Below are 15,379 nucleotides of genomic sequence, written 5' to 3' on the forward strand. Positions count from 1 at the left end.
CGCCAAGAATGGATTTCTGTAAATTCTAGAACATGCTAGTCTATCCAATTTGGCGCCAAACATCGCAGATAGATCAGATACTTGTTACAAAATGCAAAGAACAAATTTCAACCCGGGAGACGGGTGTCGAGACTCAGCTGGTGAAACCAAGGCAGTCTTTGGGTTCTAGTCTTACCCAAAGTCACCACAAATTTAGCAAAGTCCCCGCAAGAAACGAACAAAAATCCTTGACAAAGACACACCATGCAAATTTCAAATCCCATGTTCAAATGCGACAAACCTGTCAACTTGAGATTTTAGCTCAAGCTACAAGACTTTAAATCAGTTCGTAACTCAGAATCAATGAACCCTTGTGTCCAATTTCCACCACCTTCAGTCCTACAACTTATTCATGAAATCAATCGAGATCTCTCCCTTGCACCACGCTTGGCTATTTACATCTTAGCACTCATGGGCAACTTACTCAAACACGCGAGCAAAAACAAAAACAAAAACAAAAAAAAAAAAATTATAAAAACTCTTCTTTCCTGCCTCGGCCTGGCAAAGAGATATTAGTTCTAGAGGGAAAAAACGAACCACCGAGGGAGAGCCTACACTCCCGCCTTCTTCACCAGGCCAGCAAAGTATCCATTCTTCTTCGAGAGCCCCTCGAGCGTCCTTGCTTCCAATTCCGCAATCGACCTCTGCAGCTTCTCCTTCTTGAGAATGTCGTTATCAGTTTCCGGCGCTTTGGGCGAATACCTGTACAAACCTGTGCCCGGCTGCGGCGTCGCCGCTTCCACCACCGCGCAGTCCATGCGATTCACCGATATCTCGCATAGCTCGCCCGGGACACACTCTCGCTCTCGCGGACCACCTACAACGGACGTGTTGTCGAAGCCATCCTCCAGCTTCGCCCCCGACACCTCGGACACCGTAGCCTCCGACACCGAATCCCCAACCGAGCTCGTGTGCATGTCAGTCACGCTTGTGTTTATCCCATCGTCCTCTCTCTCCGCCTTGAGCAGTTGCTCCTGCTGCTGCTCCTGCTGCTGCTCCTCGCTCGCCAAAACCTGGTGTTGCTGCTCCCGTTGCTCCGGGTTTACCACCTCACCGTGCTTCAGGCCCTCGTGAAACGTACCCGACGTGCTGTTGATCCACTGTGCCACCATGTCCTGCTTGCTAGTCGACGAAGAAACCAACTCCGGATACTCTTCTTCTGCGGGGCTGAAATGGCCGTTGTTGTCGAGCCCGGTGGTGGGCTCGGGCTCCGAATCGGTATCGGTCGATAGGCAGCCCACCGAAACCTCCTCAAAGCGTCCAAACATCATCCCTTCCCCATGCGTCGAGTCAGTGCTATGCATCTCTGTGGCGTTTAGCTCTTCCGCCTCGGCAACTGGACCTGTATCTTCAACACCCTTCTCGTCGTCCGCATCAAATGCGCCGCCAGGCTTCCAGTCCGGAACCAGGGACAATATCTCCGCGTCAATCATCTCTGCGATTGTGGCTACGTCTTGGTCTGACAGGTCCAACTCGGTTACCATTTCACTGGCAACGCTGAAAGCGGTATCAGCTTCCAAGTCGAAAGCAAAATGGATGTTTCGCACATGACCTGTGGAGACCGAGAAAGTCAGTTGTCACCTCACAAGAATGATTACGTAAAGTATTACCTTGCTCTGATATTCGTAGCCGCAAGAATATGTTGTCCTGTCTCAACTTTCCCTTCACCTTGAAGTCCTTGCTTTTCTGCGTATCATCCTTGAATTCCGAGTACGGGTTCCTAGAAGGCTTTCTAGATATGTCGTCATTATCTGTTTCCTGTGAGTGGCAACTGTCGAAGCTGCCGTGTGCCTTAATCTTTTCATTCGGCTTCACTAGCTCTTCCATGTCGTTGACCCGATCTTTGTTAAGACTTGGCAAGGAATCTGCTACGCCGTCCCGATCGCTTTCACACTGAAGGAATGGATCCTTCAGTAGCTCCCGTGCAGGTAGCCTTTTGGATGCTGTGGCGAGGCACTTTTGAATGAAGCTTCTGACCTCTGGATCCTTGACCTTGTCAAGGGCGGCAGGCTTTATTCCCTGCATAAACAAATTCGAGAATGAGCTGCCAAGTTTCAATCGTATCGTGCAAGAACTCTCACCGACGACACTTTTTTGTAAATCTGTGCCGCATTTGTACACTCGCTGTAAGGGTAATCGAAAGTAACGAGCTCCAGCACGCACATGCCAAAAGCGTAGATGTCAACAAGTTCATTGTAGTCCTCCTCGTAAAGCTCCGGTGCCATGAACTCCGGAGTACCTGGAAAATGCACCGCTTTGATCAGAAAAGAGAATAAAGGACAGAGAGAGAGAGAGAGAGAATAAAATGCACACCAATCACACTGTGCGCAGCATGAGCCTGACGAAGAATTGTCGCCAGGCCGAGGTCTCCAATCTTGACTTCTCCCTGGTTCCCATTTACAAAGATATTGTCACACTTTAGATCGCGGTGAATAATGGGAGGATCGTGGCTGTGCAAGTACAGCAGCCCACGAAGGATTTGCCTAGCCCAATTCTTGACCGCTTTCATGTCAACATTCTTGTGCTTCTTGCGGTACCTAAGAGACGAAACCAAAAAACAAACACACGCTAAAGCTCAAACTAAAGGATGTGAAGGGAACTCACTGTCGCAGTGTGCCGGAGGTGAAAATCTCGGTGATGAAGTTCACATTCTTCGTCCGTGGATCCACCCATGACGTGAAGAACTTGATCACGTTCTTGTGTTTCAAGCCCCTCAGCAAGTGAACCTCCGAGTAGAGCCGCTCAAGGTCCTCGGGTCTTCCCAAAACATCCTGGACATTCACCTGGTTCCAGGCAACCTCGATACCATCCACCTCGTCGAAAGCCTTGTAACTACACACAGATCAAAACCCATTAGGAACGAAAACCATCTCCTCGACAAAAAGGACTTACACTGTCTTGAAGGCTCCACGACCCAGGACTTCGTTATACTGAGAGAAAAACCACCATGAGCTCTTCCATCTTGCCACAAGTCGAAAAGAAAAAAATTTACCCGGCCATAGCGCCCAGTGGGATCGACCTCGACAAACTCGGAATCATCGGCATCGGCGGCGTTGGCCCCTGATTCCACCTCCATGACGCAGCACATCTACGCTGTTACAAAAAGGGAGGACACGAGCTCCAGCGGCGTGAGCCGCCGCTGCGGGATTTCAATCGGCCTAGAGGAAGAGGCGGCAGCGGCGATCCGTGGCGGCAATCAGACATCGCTGGGGCATCCAACGAGACCCTTGAGCTACAGAATCAACCCTAGCCCCCAGATTTCCAGCTCCGACACCTGGATCGCAGGCCCGCGCCCTGCGCGCCGCCCGATGCCCCTCCACGCAACCCGCGCCGTGCCGCCGCCCTCCTCTAGCGCTCAAGAACACCACAAGGCCGCGGGGAAGGGAAAAGAAAAAGCCTATTTCGCAAGCAATGGGCAATATAAAACACTCTGGAGCCACTCGCCGTAATAAAAAGGTACAAATGAGATTGCGCCACGTGGAAGACCTATTTCTTGATTTTTCTTCGCATTTGATAAGGTTATCTAAACTATACTACCAAACGATAAGGCAAAGCTTTTATATGTGTTTATTTATTTACCTTTGATGTTGTCGAGCTTCTTGGAGATGACGACCGCGGAGCACGTCACGATGATCCCCAGAGCGAGACCGGATGCCCACGAGTGAGCGTCAAATCTCTCGAACTCTGGAAGACACCGCGACAGGAAACCTTTGATCATGGACTTGGTCTTCGCGATGGTTCCAGTTCCGCCACCACCGCTACCATGGTAATCGCCTCCATTCGTTGCTATGGATTCCACCGGGGGATGAGCGACGTCCACGAGAGGAGGTGGCGGCGGAGGAGCTTCGTGATGATCCAGCGCAATCTCATCGCTGCGTTCCTCGTAGACTTTGGCGAAACCTCCCAGTTCTGCTTTTGGATCCTCCCCCGCGATGAAATGCTGTTCTTTGATTTCCTGGGTCGTGTCCTCCACGGGCAGCTTTTCTTCTTCCTTTACCTCCTCTTCGCGTGAATTATCTTCCTCCTCCTCCAGTTCTCGCAGTAAATTCGATCCCTTCTCGGTCACTGGCACTTGCTCTTCCTTCTCTCGTGGTAGCTTGGCCTTCTCCTCGATCACTGGCACTTGGTCCTCCTGTTGGGCCTTCTCCTCGGTCACTGGCAGTTGTTCTTCCTGTTCTCGTGGTATCTCCTCGATTGGGGACACTTGTTCTTCCTGTTCTCGTGGTAACTTGGCTTTTTCCTCTGGCACTTGTTCTTCCTGTTCTCGTCGTAAGTTGGCCTTCTTCGCTGGCACTTGTTTTTCCTGGATCGCTGGTTCCTCTAAGTTCACAACTTGTTCTTCCTGTCCTCCTTTCTCGATCGCTGGTTCCTGCTCCGGCGGTACTTGTTCTTCCTCCTCCCATGGTAAGACGGCTTTCTTCTCGACCTCCGGTGCTTTTCCCTCCACCACTGGAGCTTCTTCTTGCTCTTCTTTTGTTTCCTCCAAATTCTCGTCCTTGTCGACCACCGGCAAGCTCGAATTTCCAATCGCGTCGTCCTCGTTGGAAGCTACATCGGTTTTTCCCGCCTGGGAATCAACGCCGTCGTCCACATTCCCGCTCCCTTTCTTGGGACCGGAAACCTCTAAATCGGAGATTACCTCGCCGCTCTCCGCGGCCTTGTTCGCGCCATCCTCGATCGATCGAGACTCTAGATTCGTCGCCTCCATCGCTTCCCTTTCTAAAACCCTAGCTCGCAAAGGAAAGTTTTTTACTTTTTTTAAACGACATTTAGCTAACGCTAACGTAATGGAAGAGAAAGCGCCGCGTCTTCCAGCATCGCGTCGCCATTCCCGCACAGAATGGGCCACGGTTGATGTCAGCTGAAGTAGTGAAAATTCCGGCTTCTTCAACCCAGCTATGGCGGATTTGTGCTTCCCCTTGGCGGCAGGGGTCTTTCGAAGTGTTGCATGATCTGAGGGGCTGCCGCTGCTGCTCCACTAGCATCTACTGTTTGTCAAATCAAAGCTTCTTTGGGTCCGTTCTTCTTGGATCACATTTGCAAATGTTTTGGGAAATCTATGGATTGCTATAGGAGTATATGGAGGCCGTGAGGAGCTCTTACGCTACGACCCTGCGCCAGTGTCGAGATGCGGGGTCACTTCCGCAAGGTAGATCCATTCACCAAAAGATCATGCTCGCTCAACACACTTGTCAAGACATATTTCTCATGAATTTGGTGCTCCAGATGTATGGCAAGTGTGGGAGCATCGCCGACGCAAAGTCCACATTTGATGCTATGGAAAGAACAAATGTTTTCTCGTGGAACATCATGATCGCTGCGTATGCCCAGAATGGGCATTACAAGGAGGCCATTGTTCTCTTCTGGGAGATGCGTTGTCCACCCTCGAGGATAACTTTCATCAACGTTCTCACCGCTTGTGCCGGTCTGGGAGATCTCGCGGAGCTGGAGGCCGTGCACCAGAGGATCGTCGACTCGTGCTCGGAGATGGCGCTGGAAACCGAGGTGGTGCTGGGCACCGCGCTCGTCAACACGTACTCCAAGTGTGGGAGCCTCGAGGCCGCGACGCGAGTGTTCCAGAGATTGCGAGCTCGAGACAGCGTTTGCTTCAATGCCATGATCTCGGCGGCAGCGCAGCACGGGGATTTCTTTCTGGCGCTGGGATTCTTCCGGATGATGCAGCTGGAAGGCGTCCGAGAGACCTCCGCCACCCTCCTTGGCTTTGCGGCCGTGTGCATGGATCTCGACGTCGCCAAGAACATCCACGAGCGAGCTCGAGGCATCGGTCTCGACACTGATCTCGCCACCATGAACTCGCTGATAACCATGTATGGGAACTGTGGTAGCAGCGAGAGATCCTGGGCGATCTTCTCCTCCATGGATATCAAGGATGTGATATCGTGGAATGCGATGATCGGGTCTTTCTCTCAGTGTGGGGAGTTCCAGCGAGCGATGGAGCTCTCGCGGGTCATGGATCTCGAGGGCGTGAGATTCGTGGGCGTGACCTTCGTTCTCGTGCTGGGCGCTTGCGGGTTAAACGATGAATCGCCCAGAGACAGAGAGCTTCTCCACGATCGAGTGATGGATTCCGGCTACCAGGACAATCCAGTCGTTGGAAGCGCGCTGCTAAGCATGCATGGGCGATCTGGAGAGCTCGATCGTGCCGTGGAGGTTTTCGAACGCTTGGGTGATCCGGGACTGGCGACTTACAATGCGATGCTCACGCAGTACGTCCAGCATGGTCGGGCGATGGAAGCGCTGGATCTCTTCAAGAGGATGAAACGCAGCGCGATGAAACCCAACAAGGTGACGCTGATCAATCTGGTGGAAGCGTGTAGCGAGCTCGAGAACTTGGAAGATGGTCGAGAAATCCATCGCTGGATCGCAGCTCTCGAGCTAGAAAGCGATCTCGTGGTTGGAACTCTTCTCGTGAACATGTATGGCAGCTGTGGCAGCACCGACGATGCGCGATCCAGCTTTGCGAAGATCAAGCTCGTCGGAAGAACAGAGGAGGTGAGCGCTTGGAATGCCATGGCTGGAGCACTGGCACAGAACGATTGCCCCCGGGAAGCCATGGGAATTCTCCCGAGGATGGATTGCCAAGGAGTGAGAGCTGACGAGGTGAGCTTCATCAGCTTGCTGGGAGCTTGCGAGGATCTACAAACGGGCACCCAGCTCCACGATCGAGCTGTGGCTTGTGGCTTCGATCGCGATATCGTCGTCGCCACCGCGATAGTTAGCATGTACTCCAGATTGGGCGCAGTGGAGAAAGCACTGGAAGTGTTTCAGGGGATTCGAGAAAGAGATCTTGTCGCCTGGAACGCCATTGTTGCTGGATTTGCCCAGCACGGGCATTTGGAGGAATCGATTGGGCTTGTGCGGTGCATGGAGATCGAGGGAATGCGGCCCAACGAGACCGTGATGGCTACGATTGCCGGATCGTGCCAGAGCTCCACTCACGCTCACAAACTCCACAGATTCATCTCTAGCTGCTACATGGAAGAAATGGATTGCTACGAATGGATTGGAGTGGCGATGATCCATATGTTCGCCAAGGCCGGGTGCCTGAGCGATGCTCGAGCCGTGTTTGATTCCATGGCGAAGAAGGGCGTGAGCCTCGCAGCGTGGAATTCCATGCTTGGAGCATACGCCCAGACCGGGCATGATCGCCATCGCCACAACCAAGCACTGCTGTTCTTCACGGAGATGGCACAGCTGGGAGTGGATCCCGACGGGACGACGTTTGTTTGCTTGCTCAATTCCTTGACCCACTCGGGGCTCCTGGCTCGATCTCGCGATTGCTTCGTGGACATGGTGGGCGAATTCCAGATCGCGGCCACCAGCGAGCACTATGGCTGCGTGATCGATCTTCTCGGGCGGTGTGGGAGGCTCCGACAGGCAGAGGAGCTCATGAACACCATGCCATTCGTGCCGGATTCCATGGATTGGACGAGCTTGCTCAGCGCCTCCACAACCCACTCGGATCGAGGCATTGCCGAGCAATCGGCCTCCATAGCAGTAGCGCTAGATCCTGCGAATTCCGCCCCCTATGTTCTTCTCTCCAATGTGATTCGACATAGACGCTCCTAGGGTTCTAGATTAAAATATCTTCTTCTCTCTCACGGGTTTAGGGTTTTAGGGCATTTCGATGCCTTTGTAGGGATGGAAAATGCTCTAGGCGCCATCGCTTCCTCCATTCCTCTCTCTTCATCTTCGTCTTCCGCTGCTACATTCGTTTCCAGGAGCCGGATTTCGCTCCCGGGAGGAAGGCGTCCAAGAATGATGCTGATGAGGTCGATCGATGCCAGGGTCTCGACCGACGCGGTGAGCAGCGGCGCGTCGCCCGGAGATGACAGGTATGTCCATTTTGTGCGTTCTTGGAATGGAAATCGACAATCTTGGCGGGGATTTTGCTCGGTTCTAGGCTTCCGGGGATTTACGATATGGTGATGGTCGGCAAGACCAAGCCTCGATGGCAAAGAGTGCTTCTTAAGGTTAGCGGTGAGGCTTTGGCGGGAGATGGCACGCAGAACATCGATCCAAAGGTATTGCAAGAAAATGTAGCTAATGCTGGCTTGGAATGACCGTTTTTTTTTTTTTCCTCTTTAGCTGACCATGTCGATTGCAAGAGAGATTGCTTCAATGTCTCGTCTTGGCATTGAGGTAACTGCCGTTACTTGGTTTTCTCGATTCCAGTTCCCAAGGAATTCTTTAATCCTCTTTGTTTGCATCCAGATTGCCATGGTTGTAGGCGGTGGGAATTTTTTCCGGGGAGCAAACTGGGCCGGTGCCAGTGGACTCGATCGTGCCTCGGCAGATCATATCGGGTATGAATTCTTCTTCATGTTTATAATGAAAACAGATATTTTTCTTTTCTTGCATGCAGGATGATGGCCACAGTCATGAATGCGATTTTCTTGCAAGCGTCGCTCGAGAGTGTTGGAGTGCCTACTCGTGTCCAGACCGCGTATCGAATGGCAGAGGTGGCCGAACCTTACATAAGGAGGAGGGCAATGAGGCATTTGGAGAAAGGCAGAGTCGTCATTTTTGGTGCTGGCACGGGCAATCCATTTTTCACAACTGATACCGCTGCAGCGCTTCGAGCCGCCGAGAGTAAGTAGGCTCGTGATCCCACAGACGAACAGCATGCCTCACTGATTCCCTTGGCTTGTCCTTGGCAGTAAATGCTCAAGTTGTGCTCAAAGCAACGAATGTGGAGGGTGTCTACGACTGTGATCCCAGGAAGAACTCCTGCGCCAGGCTCTTGGATCATGTCTCTTACCGTCAAGTGGCAGCCATGGGCCTCAACGTCATGGATCTCACTGCTATAACACTCTGCCAAGAGAACAGCATACCAGGTCGGAATGTCCTTTTCTTTGTTTTGCGCTTTTCTGTTTTGTTCTCTCGTCTTGTCTGACCAGATGTTGATTCTGTGCAGTGGTGGTTTTCGATCTGAACAAGCCTGGAAACATCTCCAAGGCTCTTAGTGGCGACCGGATTGGAACTCTTGTAGACCACATTGGAAGCTCGGTGGTCTCCGAGTTAGACCGGCTTTCCGATCTTCAGCAGGTTACATAAGCTATTTCCTTGTCGCTCTTGCAGATGTTCTTCAATCTGTTTGTAATGAGAAGAAGAACGACGTTGCTTTTGCACGAAGGTTGACCACTTGTGCGTGTGATTCTTCCTCCGAGGCCGCGTTTTTCTGGTTAGCACGTTGACAACGTGCTTCAAGTAAGCAACTTCTGAAATTAATTCCTCGAGATTTTCATATCTCTTTCCGACTGAACTTTACAGCAGCCCCACGAGACGATAGAACATGGCTCTCGCCAGAGTTTCGGGTCATTCGTCCATTCAGCCGCTGCTTTTCTTCTCGGATGCTCCGCGCTGCAAAGTAAAAAAAGTAAGCTCCCTCCCTCCTTTCCTTTTGCGAGAACTTATCCTCCTTTTAAAAGGCTGCTAGTTTAATGTGCTCATGTGTGCCCAGATGACTTCTCGGATCCAGTTTAAACGGACCACTCAATCAATGCATCGGTCGTGCAGCAGCAGTCCATCACAGGATGCATCAGCTAAACAAACAGCTCTTGCTTTACGTGGAGCGAGCGGTGAAGGTCAAAGCAGCGAGATTACCGCGGAGATGTGGCACTCGGACAAGGAGACAGAACGAGGAAGAGCCCAAGGCTCTGGCAGCAACGAACGAAGCCGAGCCAGTGGTGGGGAGCCATCTCTCCTTGTCGGCTTGTTGCTCCCGGGAATTTCCTATCCTCAGTTCTGTAAGTTACTGGTTTTTGTTTGTTTTCTTTGACCTTTTTCATTCGTTGTTGGAGGTGCTGCAAAGTCTGGCCAGAGCTGTTCGGTTTGGATTGTACCGCAAGCCTTGATTTCTCATGCGTAATCGAGGATTCGTAGCATGTGAGCGAGAAAGAGGAATCCAGGCGGATACAGTGAAGCAAAGCCGTGTTTCTCTCCATCGCTTCTGTTCTGGACAACGAAAACGAAACGAGAGATTCGTCCAACACGCAAGAACAACCAAACTCGAACAGGCGTTCGTTCCTGTTCTAGCAATTGGCTTGATTGGTGTGAAGTGTGGTGTGAGCTCTCTCGTCTTTGCAAGAGAGATCACGGAAAAAAAATTCATGACTGCCTATACTGTACACCACGCGAAACGCGATTCATACTCCTCGGGAAGAGAAAAAAAAGTATGGGAAAGAATCTCACTCACTCACTCTCGCTGCTTTGCTCACCACCTTTGTCGCAGCCGAAAGGCCATGGCTTTCCTCCGGGCATCCAGCAAAGTCCTCTTGAATCGCGGCAAAGAGAGCCTCACATTCTGGCCCTCCAAGTAGATCTCCTTGACGACGGCCCATCCCTGCGTGCTGATCTTGGCCGGATCGGTGAGAACCGTGTCGTTCTCGTCATACCTGTCGCTCAGCGAGCTCTCGCTGGCCTCGATCTCGTAGCCGATGTAGTCGAGGCCGAGCTTCTGCGCGGGCTGGCCGTAGTAGGCGGCGGCGGCCCACTTGGTTCCCAGCGGCACCACCTGGATGAACACCGATCCAGGGCGCATGAAGAGGAAGTGGGTCATGGCGGCGCCGTGGACGCCCAGCAGAACGTCGCTGGAATTCAGTGCGCGGTAGATCCTCTTGAGCTCGCTCGTCCGATCGGGCTTGCGAATCTCCACCCAGAAGCCCAGCTCCCGAGCCATGCCCACGATCTCGTCCAGGTTGAGGATGACGCGCGTGTCGTTCCTGGCGATGATTGTCAGCCTGGGCTGGCCGATCGAAGACGCTGGCGATGGTGGCGGTGGCTCCGGAGCTTGAGCCAGCTCCTCCTGATACGCGGCGTCGAGGAGGTTGCGGAAATCCACGATGGTCTGGTTGCCCGGCATGAGCGATGGCTCGATGGCCATCTCGTCGTGGATGTGGAGGCCGACTGTCACCTCCGGGAAGCAGTGGATGCGCTCGTCGCGATCGAAATCGATGACGGGGTGATTGCTCATCTGGGCGATCACGTCGCCATACTTGGTGAGCCACCAGTTGTGGAGCTCCACTCCCACGAACACCACCTCGCGATTGAGGTGCTGGGATGTGATGTAGAGCGGGATCAATCCATCGTGGAATTCGTGGTACACATTGCCGGTGTAGCCGCCGGTGGTGAACACCACCGCTGGAACAGAGTGGTAGACATCGCATCTCCGCTCGGCCCCCTCGTGTTCTTCGCCTTGTCTGTGTTCTCCTTCGTGTTGATCGTCTTCTTGGGGCGATGGCGATGGAACCGCGCGGACTCTCACCTCGTGAACGATGTCCATACAGCTCTGCTCCCACTTCCTCGTGTATGGCTTGATTCTCTCCTCGCCCAGCCGCGTGCTCGCGTTCTTGGCCACGAGCACGAAGGACGAGGAGCGCGAGTCCATCCGGACATCGCCCTTGAGGTAGCACACATCCGAGCGAGGATGGGAGCGATCGCACAGGAAGATCTCATCGCCAGTGCCCCCCAACCTCCCGGGCAAGAGCACGCTGTGCCCGCTGCTTCGCTCCTCTTCCTGGTATGGATTCTTGAGCTCGCGACGGTGATGGTTGTGGCGACTGCCACGATCGCGCGGGTGGTGCTCCATTGTGAAGTAGCTGGCGCTGGGCCATTGCAAATCGCGGTGGAGCTCCACTCTCGAGCTGACATCATCATCTGCTAGCATCGCCCATGGTCAGCGCAACACAGAGAGGAAGAGCGATCGATCGACCCACCTGATTGATAGTAGAAGGGGAAGATGGTCTCCAGATTGAGGGCGAGGAGGGAGAGCACCAAGAAGACGAGAAGAAACGATCCAATCCTGGGCGACGAGAGCGATGGTCCTCCCCATCTCCACTTCTTGGGCGATGGCGGCATAGCGGGGGAGATTTTCTTCATTGTTGTCGCGGCGCTGGCGGCCCCAAATCTTCCAAGCGCGGCTACTCTGCTGGGCGAAGAGGACATGTTTCTATTGGAGCTATTTCAAAGCTAGACGGAATGTGGCGTGCCCTAGGATTCCAACCACAGTGACTGCCAGCCGTCGGTCAGCGCGGAATGGCGAGGGGATGTTGAAAGACGCGGCAATGGAAGGCTGGCTTCCTCTTCTTTTCCTCTCTTCCATTTCTTTCCTCGATTTTTTTTACGTTAAAAGAATGGAGCATCCTGATTAAAGTAGAAACTTTGTGCATGGGGAGAATCTTCTTTAGCAAAGATTTTCGCTGTTCTTTCATGAAAAACTTCGTTTCCAGTTGCAAAGCACTCCCAGCTCCCACGATCTTGATGGGATACGAATCAAGTGTGTTTACCTTCCATATGCCACCACTGGAAATAAGACCAATGCCATGAGACTCGAAGAGGAATTTGCGGCATGAAGCCAGTGGAAAGATTGATCTGCCAGAGGAGACATTTGAAAGTTAAGGATCAAGTTGAGAGACATTGTATGAATTCCCACCTGGATGATAGAGACTGGAAATAAGCTATGCACACTCACTATTTTCTAGACCGAAGGAGAGATCAAGCCAAGGAACTTGACGACTCCTCCTCTCACCACAAGTTTTGCAATTGCAACAACCTAGAGAGACATACCCCAAGAATCTGCTTTACCATAGCCTTGATGTTTGCATCCTTTTTGCTGATAGAGAAGCACGTCAATGAAATCAACTCCCAGATGATCCAGACTGTGCATTACAACAATGTCAACCACCTCAGCTTTTTCTTCATTGCAACGAACTTTATCTCTTTGAACTTCCTTCAAAGCCTAATACAACATCAAAGATGGAATGAGAAAATGAGAGCTTCAAACTAGAAAAACATCTACTAGATCATTTATCACTGTAAACTAATGAATGTTAATTTCATTGAATTTTAAATTTATATATAGAAGAATTATTTTAAAATGTCACACTTAACATTTTTATATTGTCCAAAGACTCAAAAAAAAAAGTGAATGCAACTTCAAAATGTTAGAAAAATTTTAAACAAAAAAAAAACTAAATAATAAAAGATATTTTATTATAAATTGCATTAAAAAGTAAATTAAAAAGTTTTTTAAAAAGGTGTTAATAGAAATTCACCAAATAAAATTGGGTGCTACCCTTCCAAAATAGTGTAAATCTTAAAAAAGAAACATTATTATAATGATGTGTGATGAAATAATATAGCTCAAAAAAATTATTAAATCTTAATAATAAAAATATTTTTTAAATATTATAAAAGAAGTCATATTACCAAATACATTGAAGAACAAGTTAAACATGATAGTCATATTCCTTTTAAGCATTTGAAAATATTAAAATGATATTAAAATATCATATATATATATATATATATGTGTGTGTGTGTGTGTGTGTGTGTGTGTGTGTATATATGTATATAAGCTTTACAATGACTCAAATATAGTATATTCATTCCCAATTTACTTTTTAAAAAACTTTGAAAAATAAATATGTATTATAGTACTGGTGAATCATGAAAAACTAGCCTTACCCTTCATAATTTTAAAATTAAAAATCTTAAAAATTTAATCAAAGAGTATAATAATAATATATTTAAACTATATTTAAATAATTTTAGAAAATATAGTAAAATATCTAATAATGTTTCAATGCTATTTTAAATATTTAAATTAATAATATAATTAATTAATTAAAAATAATAAATAATAATATTTTTCTTGAAAAATGATTGATAACACTCCAGATCATGTTCTAAAAAGTTTAGTTTGTATTTTAAGATAGAAGATTTTATGATAAAGTTTTATGTGATAAATTAATATATCACAAAAACTATATTTATAAAAATATATTACTTTTAGCTAATGAAAAATTACAGAAAATATTATAATGATCTATGAAAATGTTGATAGTTTTTCTTTGAAGTTATATAGGTGTTATTATTGTAAGCCTATAGTATTGTAAGCCTATAGTTTTTGAATATAGTTATATTATATAATTGTTTTAAAAATATAAGTTATTATATTTTATAGGATTATTGTAAGCCTATATTATTGTAAGCCTATAGTTTTTGAATATAGTTATATTATAAAATACTTTTATAAATATAAGTTTTGGGATATATTGTTTTATCACACAGAAATTTTATCCCAAAGAGTTTACTGAATGTTAATAAATAAAACATTTCATCAACTTCACAAAAAGGATTATCAAAAAAGTTGAAAAAAAGGTTAACATCGTACTCATGTTCCTTTTAAACTTGAAAATATAAAAAATTCATAAAAGTATTCTTCACCTCTTCCATTTCATTAAATATTTTACATTAAATATTGGTAAAAGGAATGGAACATCCTGATTAAAGTAGAAACTTTGTGCATGGGGAGAATTTTGTTTAGCATTGATTTTCACTATTCTTTCATGAAAAACTTCATTTCCAGTTGCAAAGCACTTGCACCCTCCCAGCTCCCACGATCTTGATGGGATATGAATCACCTTCCATATGTCACCAGTGGAAATAAGACCAATGCCATGAGACTCAAAGAGGGATTTGTGGATGAAGCCAGTGGAAAAATTGATCTGCCAGAGGAGACATTTGAAAGTTAAGGATCAATTTAAGAGACATCATATGAATTCCCACCTGGACAATAGAGACTGGAAATAAGCGATGTGCAACAAGTAGAGCAGCGCTTGATTGGTAGTCAAGCTGGACACGACCAAACCATGAAGGAGAGATCAAGCCAAGGAACTTGACGACTCCTTTGACCACAATTGCAACAACCTAGAGAGACATACCCAAGAATTAACTGTACCATAGCCTTGATGTTTGCATCCTTTTTTGGAGGCTGATAGAGATCTAGACTTTGCATTATAGCAGTATCAACCATCTTAGCCTTTCATCATTGCAACCGGATCATAGACCGCATTATGGGGGTGCGTAGTTTGCATTCCAGTCAGATTGTGCCAATGCACTTGTCACAGACTGGAGTGCCAAGCGACAATTCTTCATAGCCAAAGTCTCTACAGTCGTCTTGCATAAAGAGAAATTTCGTTTCTTGCCAAACCATAATTTTGTGTTGGTGTTGATCCTTTTATGGCAGTCGAACGTACTTCTGAACAAATACTGCAGTAGAGATTGTGATTGTCCTCTATCCATTGTCCAACGCACTATAGACTTGCATCACCTCTTTGATGGTTTTGCACCAAACCTGTTATACAGTGAGTAGATCACCACGGAAATAAAAAGAAACAAACCTCCATCTATACTTGGACACTTTGCATCCATAGGATTGTGAGAGATTGAGACAATAGCTATGAGACTAGAAACCGAGACTTGGACTAGAAGACATGCTGTGGAGGTCCCGGGGTGATCTTGCCGGATCTTCCTC

At 48.5% G+C, this 15,379-nt stretch overlaps 4 protein-coding genes across 5 annotated transcripts; 2 read left to right on the forward strand and 2 right to left on the reverse strand.

Annotated features, from left to right (window-relative positions):
- Window positions 1-246: 246 nt before the first annotated feature.
- LOC9637655 (probable serine/threonine-protein kinase WNK9) lies at window positions 247-3,416 on the reverse strand. Its single transcript, XM_024663452.1, has 7 exons — window positions 3,032-3,416; window positions 2,932-2,969; window positions 2,644-2,871; window positions 2,353-2,576; window positions 2,121-2,278; window positions 1,650-2,058; window positions 247-1,591 (listed from the first exon to the last, which is right to left on the reverse strand). Exons 1-7 carry the CDS (start codon window positions 3,125-3,127, stop codon window positions 591-593), a joined length of 2,154 nt encoding a protein of 717 aa, XP_024519220.1. The 5' UTR covers window positions 3,128-3,416; the 3' UTR covers window positions 247-590.
- A 1,683-nt stretch (window positions 3,417-5,099) lies between these two features.
- LOC112342131 (pentatricopeptide repeat-containing protein At4g13650-like) lies at window positions 5,100-7,659 on the forward strand. The gene is made up of 2 exons (XM_024663450.1): window positions 5,100-5,188; window positions 5,266-7,659. Exons 1-2 carry the CDS (start codon window positions 5,168-5,170, stop codon window positions 7,627-7,629), a joined length of 2,385 nt encoding a protein of 794 aa, XP_024519218.1. The 5' UTR covers window positions 5,100-5,167; the 3' UTR covers window positions 7,630-7,659.
- On the forward strand, window positions 7,627-10,101 carry LOC9637656 (uridylate kinase). 2 transcript variants are annotated; one of them, XM_002989650.2, is made up of 10 exons: window positions 7,627-7,895; window positions 7,964-8,084; window positions 8,149-8,202; window positions 8,275-8,366; window positions 8,426-8,652; window positions 8,721-8,897; window positions 8,978-9,270; window positions 9,334-9,439; window positions 9,524-9,809; window positions 9,864-10,101. In XM_002989650.2, the coding sequence occupies exons 1-7, from the start codon at window positions 7,702-7,704 to the stop codon at window positions 9,115-9,117; spliced, it is 1,005 nt and encodes a 334-aa protein (XP_002989696.2). In that variant the 5' UTR covers window positions 7,627-7,701; the 3' UTR covers window positions 9,118-9,270; window positions 9,334-9,439; window positions 9,524-9,809; window positions 9,864-10,101. The 2 variants fall into 2 exon arrangements, with proteins under 2 accessions (XP_002989696.2, XP_024519226.1); XM_024663458.1 differs by having other exon boundaries at window positions 9,875-10,101.
- An 82-nt stretch (window positions 10,102-10,183) lies between these two features.
- Window positions 10,184-12,070, reverse strand: LOC9637657. Its single transcript, XM_024663455.1, has 2 exons — window positions 11,778-12,070; window positions 10,184-11,718 (listed from the first exon to the last, which is right to left on the reverse strand). Exons 1-2 carry the CDS (start codon window positions 12,004-12,006, stop codon window positions 10,277-10,279), a joined length of 1,671 nt encoding a protein of 556 aa, XP_024519223.1. The 5' UTR covers window positions 12,007-12,070; the 3' UTR covers window positions 10,184-10,276.
- Window positions 12,071-15,379: the final 3,309 nt, after the last annotated feature.

Source organism: Selaginella moellendorffii, unplaced genomic scaffold (genome assembly GCF_000143415.4).
Source record: "Selaginella moellendorffii unplaced genomic scaffold, v1.0 SELMOscaffold_100, whole genome shotgun sequence".
Taxonomy (NCBI): domain Eukaryota; kingdom Viridiplantae; phylum Streptophyta; class Lycopodiopsida; order Selaginellales; family Selaginellaceae; genus Selaginella; species Selaginella moellendorffii.

Coding starts and splice junctions, on each gene's coding strand:
- LOC9637655 (XM_024663452.1), bottom strand. CDS start 3,127: ATGTGCTGCGTCATGGAGGTGGAATCAGGGGCCAACGCCGCCGATGCC. Junction 2,970..3,031: donor CCACTGGGCGCTATGGCCGG/GTAAATTTTTTT, acceptor TTTTTCTCTCAG/TATAACGAAGTCCTGGGTCG. Junction 2,577..2,643: donor ACCTCCGGCACACTGCGACA/GTGAGTTCCCTT, acceptor TTCGTCTCTTAG/GTACCGCAAGAAGCACAAGA.
- LOC9637656 (XM_002989650.2), top strand. CDS start 7,702: ATGGAAAATGCTCTAGGCGCCATCGCTTCCTCCATTCCTCTCTCTTCA. Junction 8,085..8,148: donor CGCAGAACATCGATCCAAAG/GTATTGCAAGAA, acceptor TTTCCTCTTTAG/CTGACCATGTCGATTGCAAG. Junction 8,367..8,425: donor GCCTCGGCAGATCATATCGG/GTATGAATTCTT, acceptor TCTTGCATGCAG/GATGATGGCCACAGTCATGA.
- LOC112342131 (XM_024663450.1), top strand. CDS start 5,168: ATGCGGGGTCACTTCCGCAAG. Junction 5,189..5,265: donor TGCGGGGTCACTTCCGCAAG/GTAGATCCATTC, acceptor TTGGTGCTCCAG/ATGTATGGCAAGTGTGGGAG.
- LOC9637657 (XM_024663455.1), bottom strand. CDS start 12,006: ATGTCCTCTTCGCCCAGCAGAGTAGCCGCGCTTGGAAGATTTGGGGCC. Junction 11,719..11,777: donor CCCCTTCTACTATCAATCAG/GTGGGTCGATCG, acceptor CGATGCTAGCAG/ATGATGATGTCAGCTCGAGA.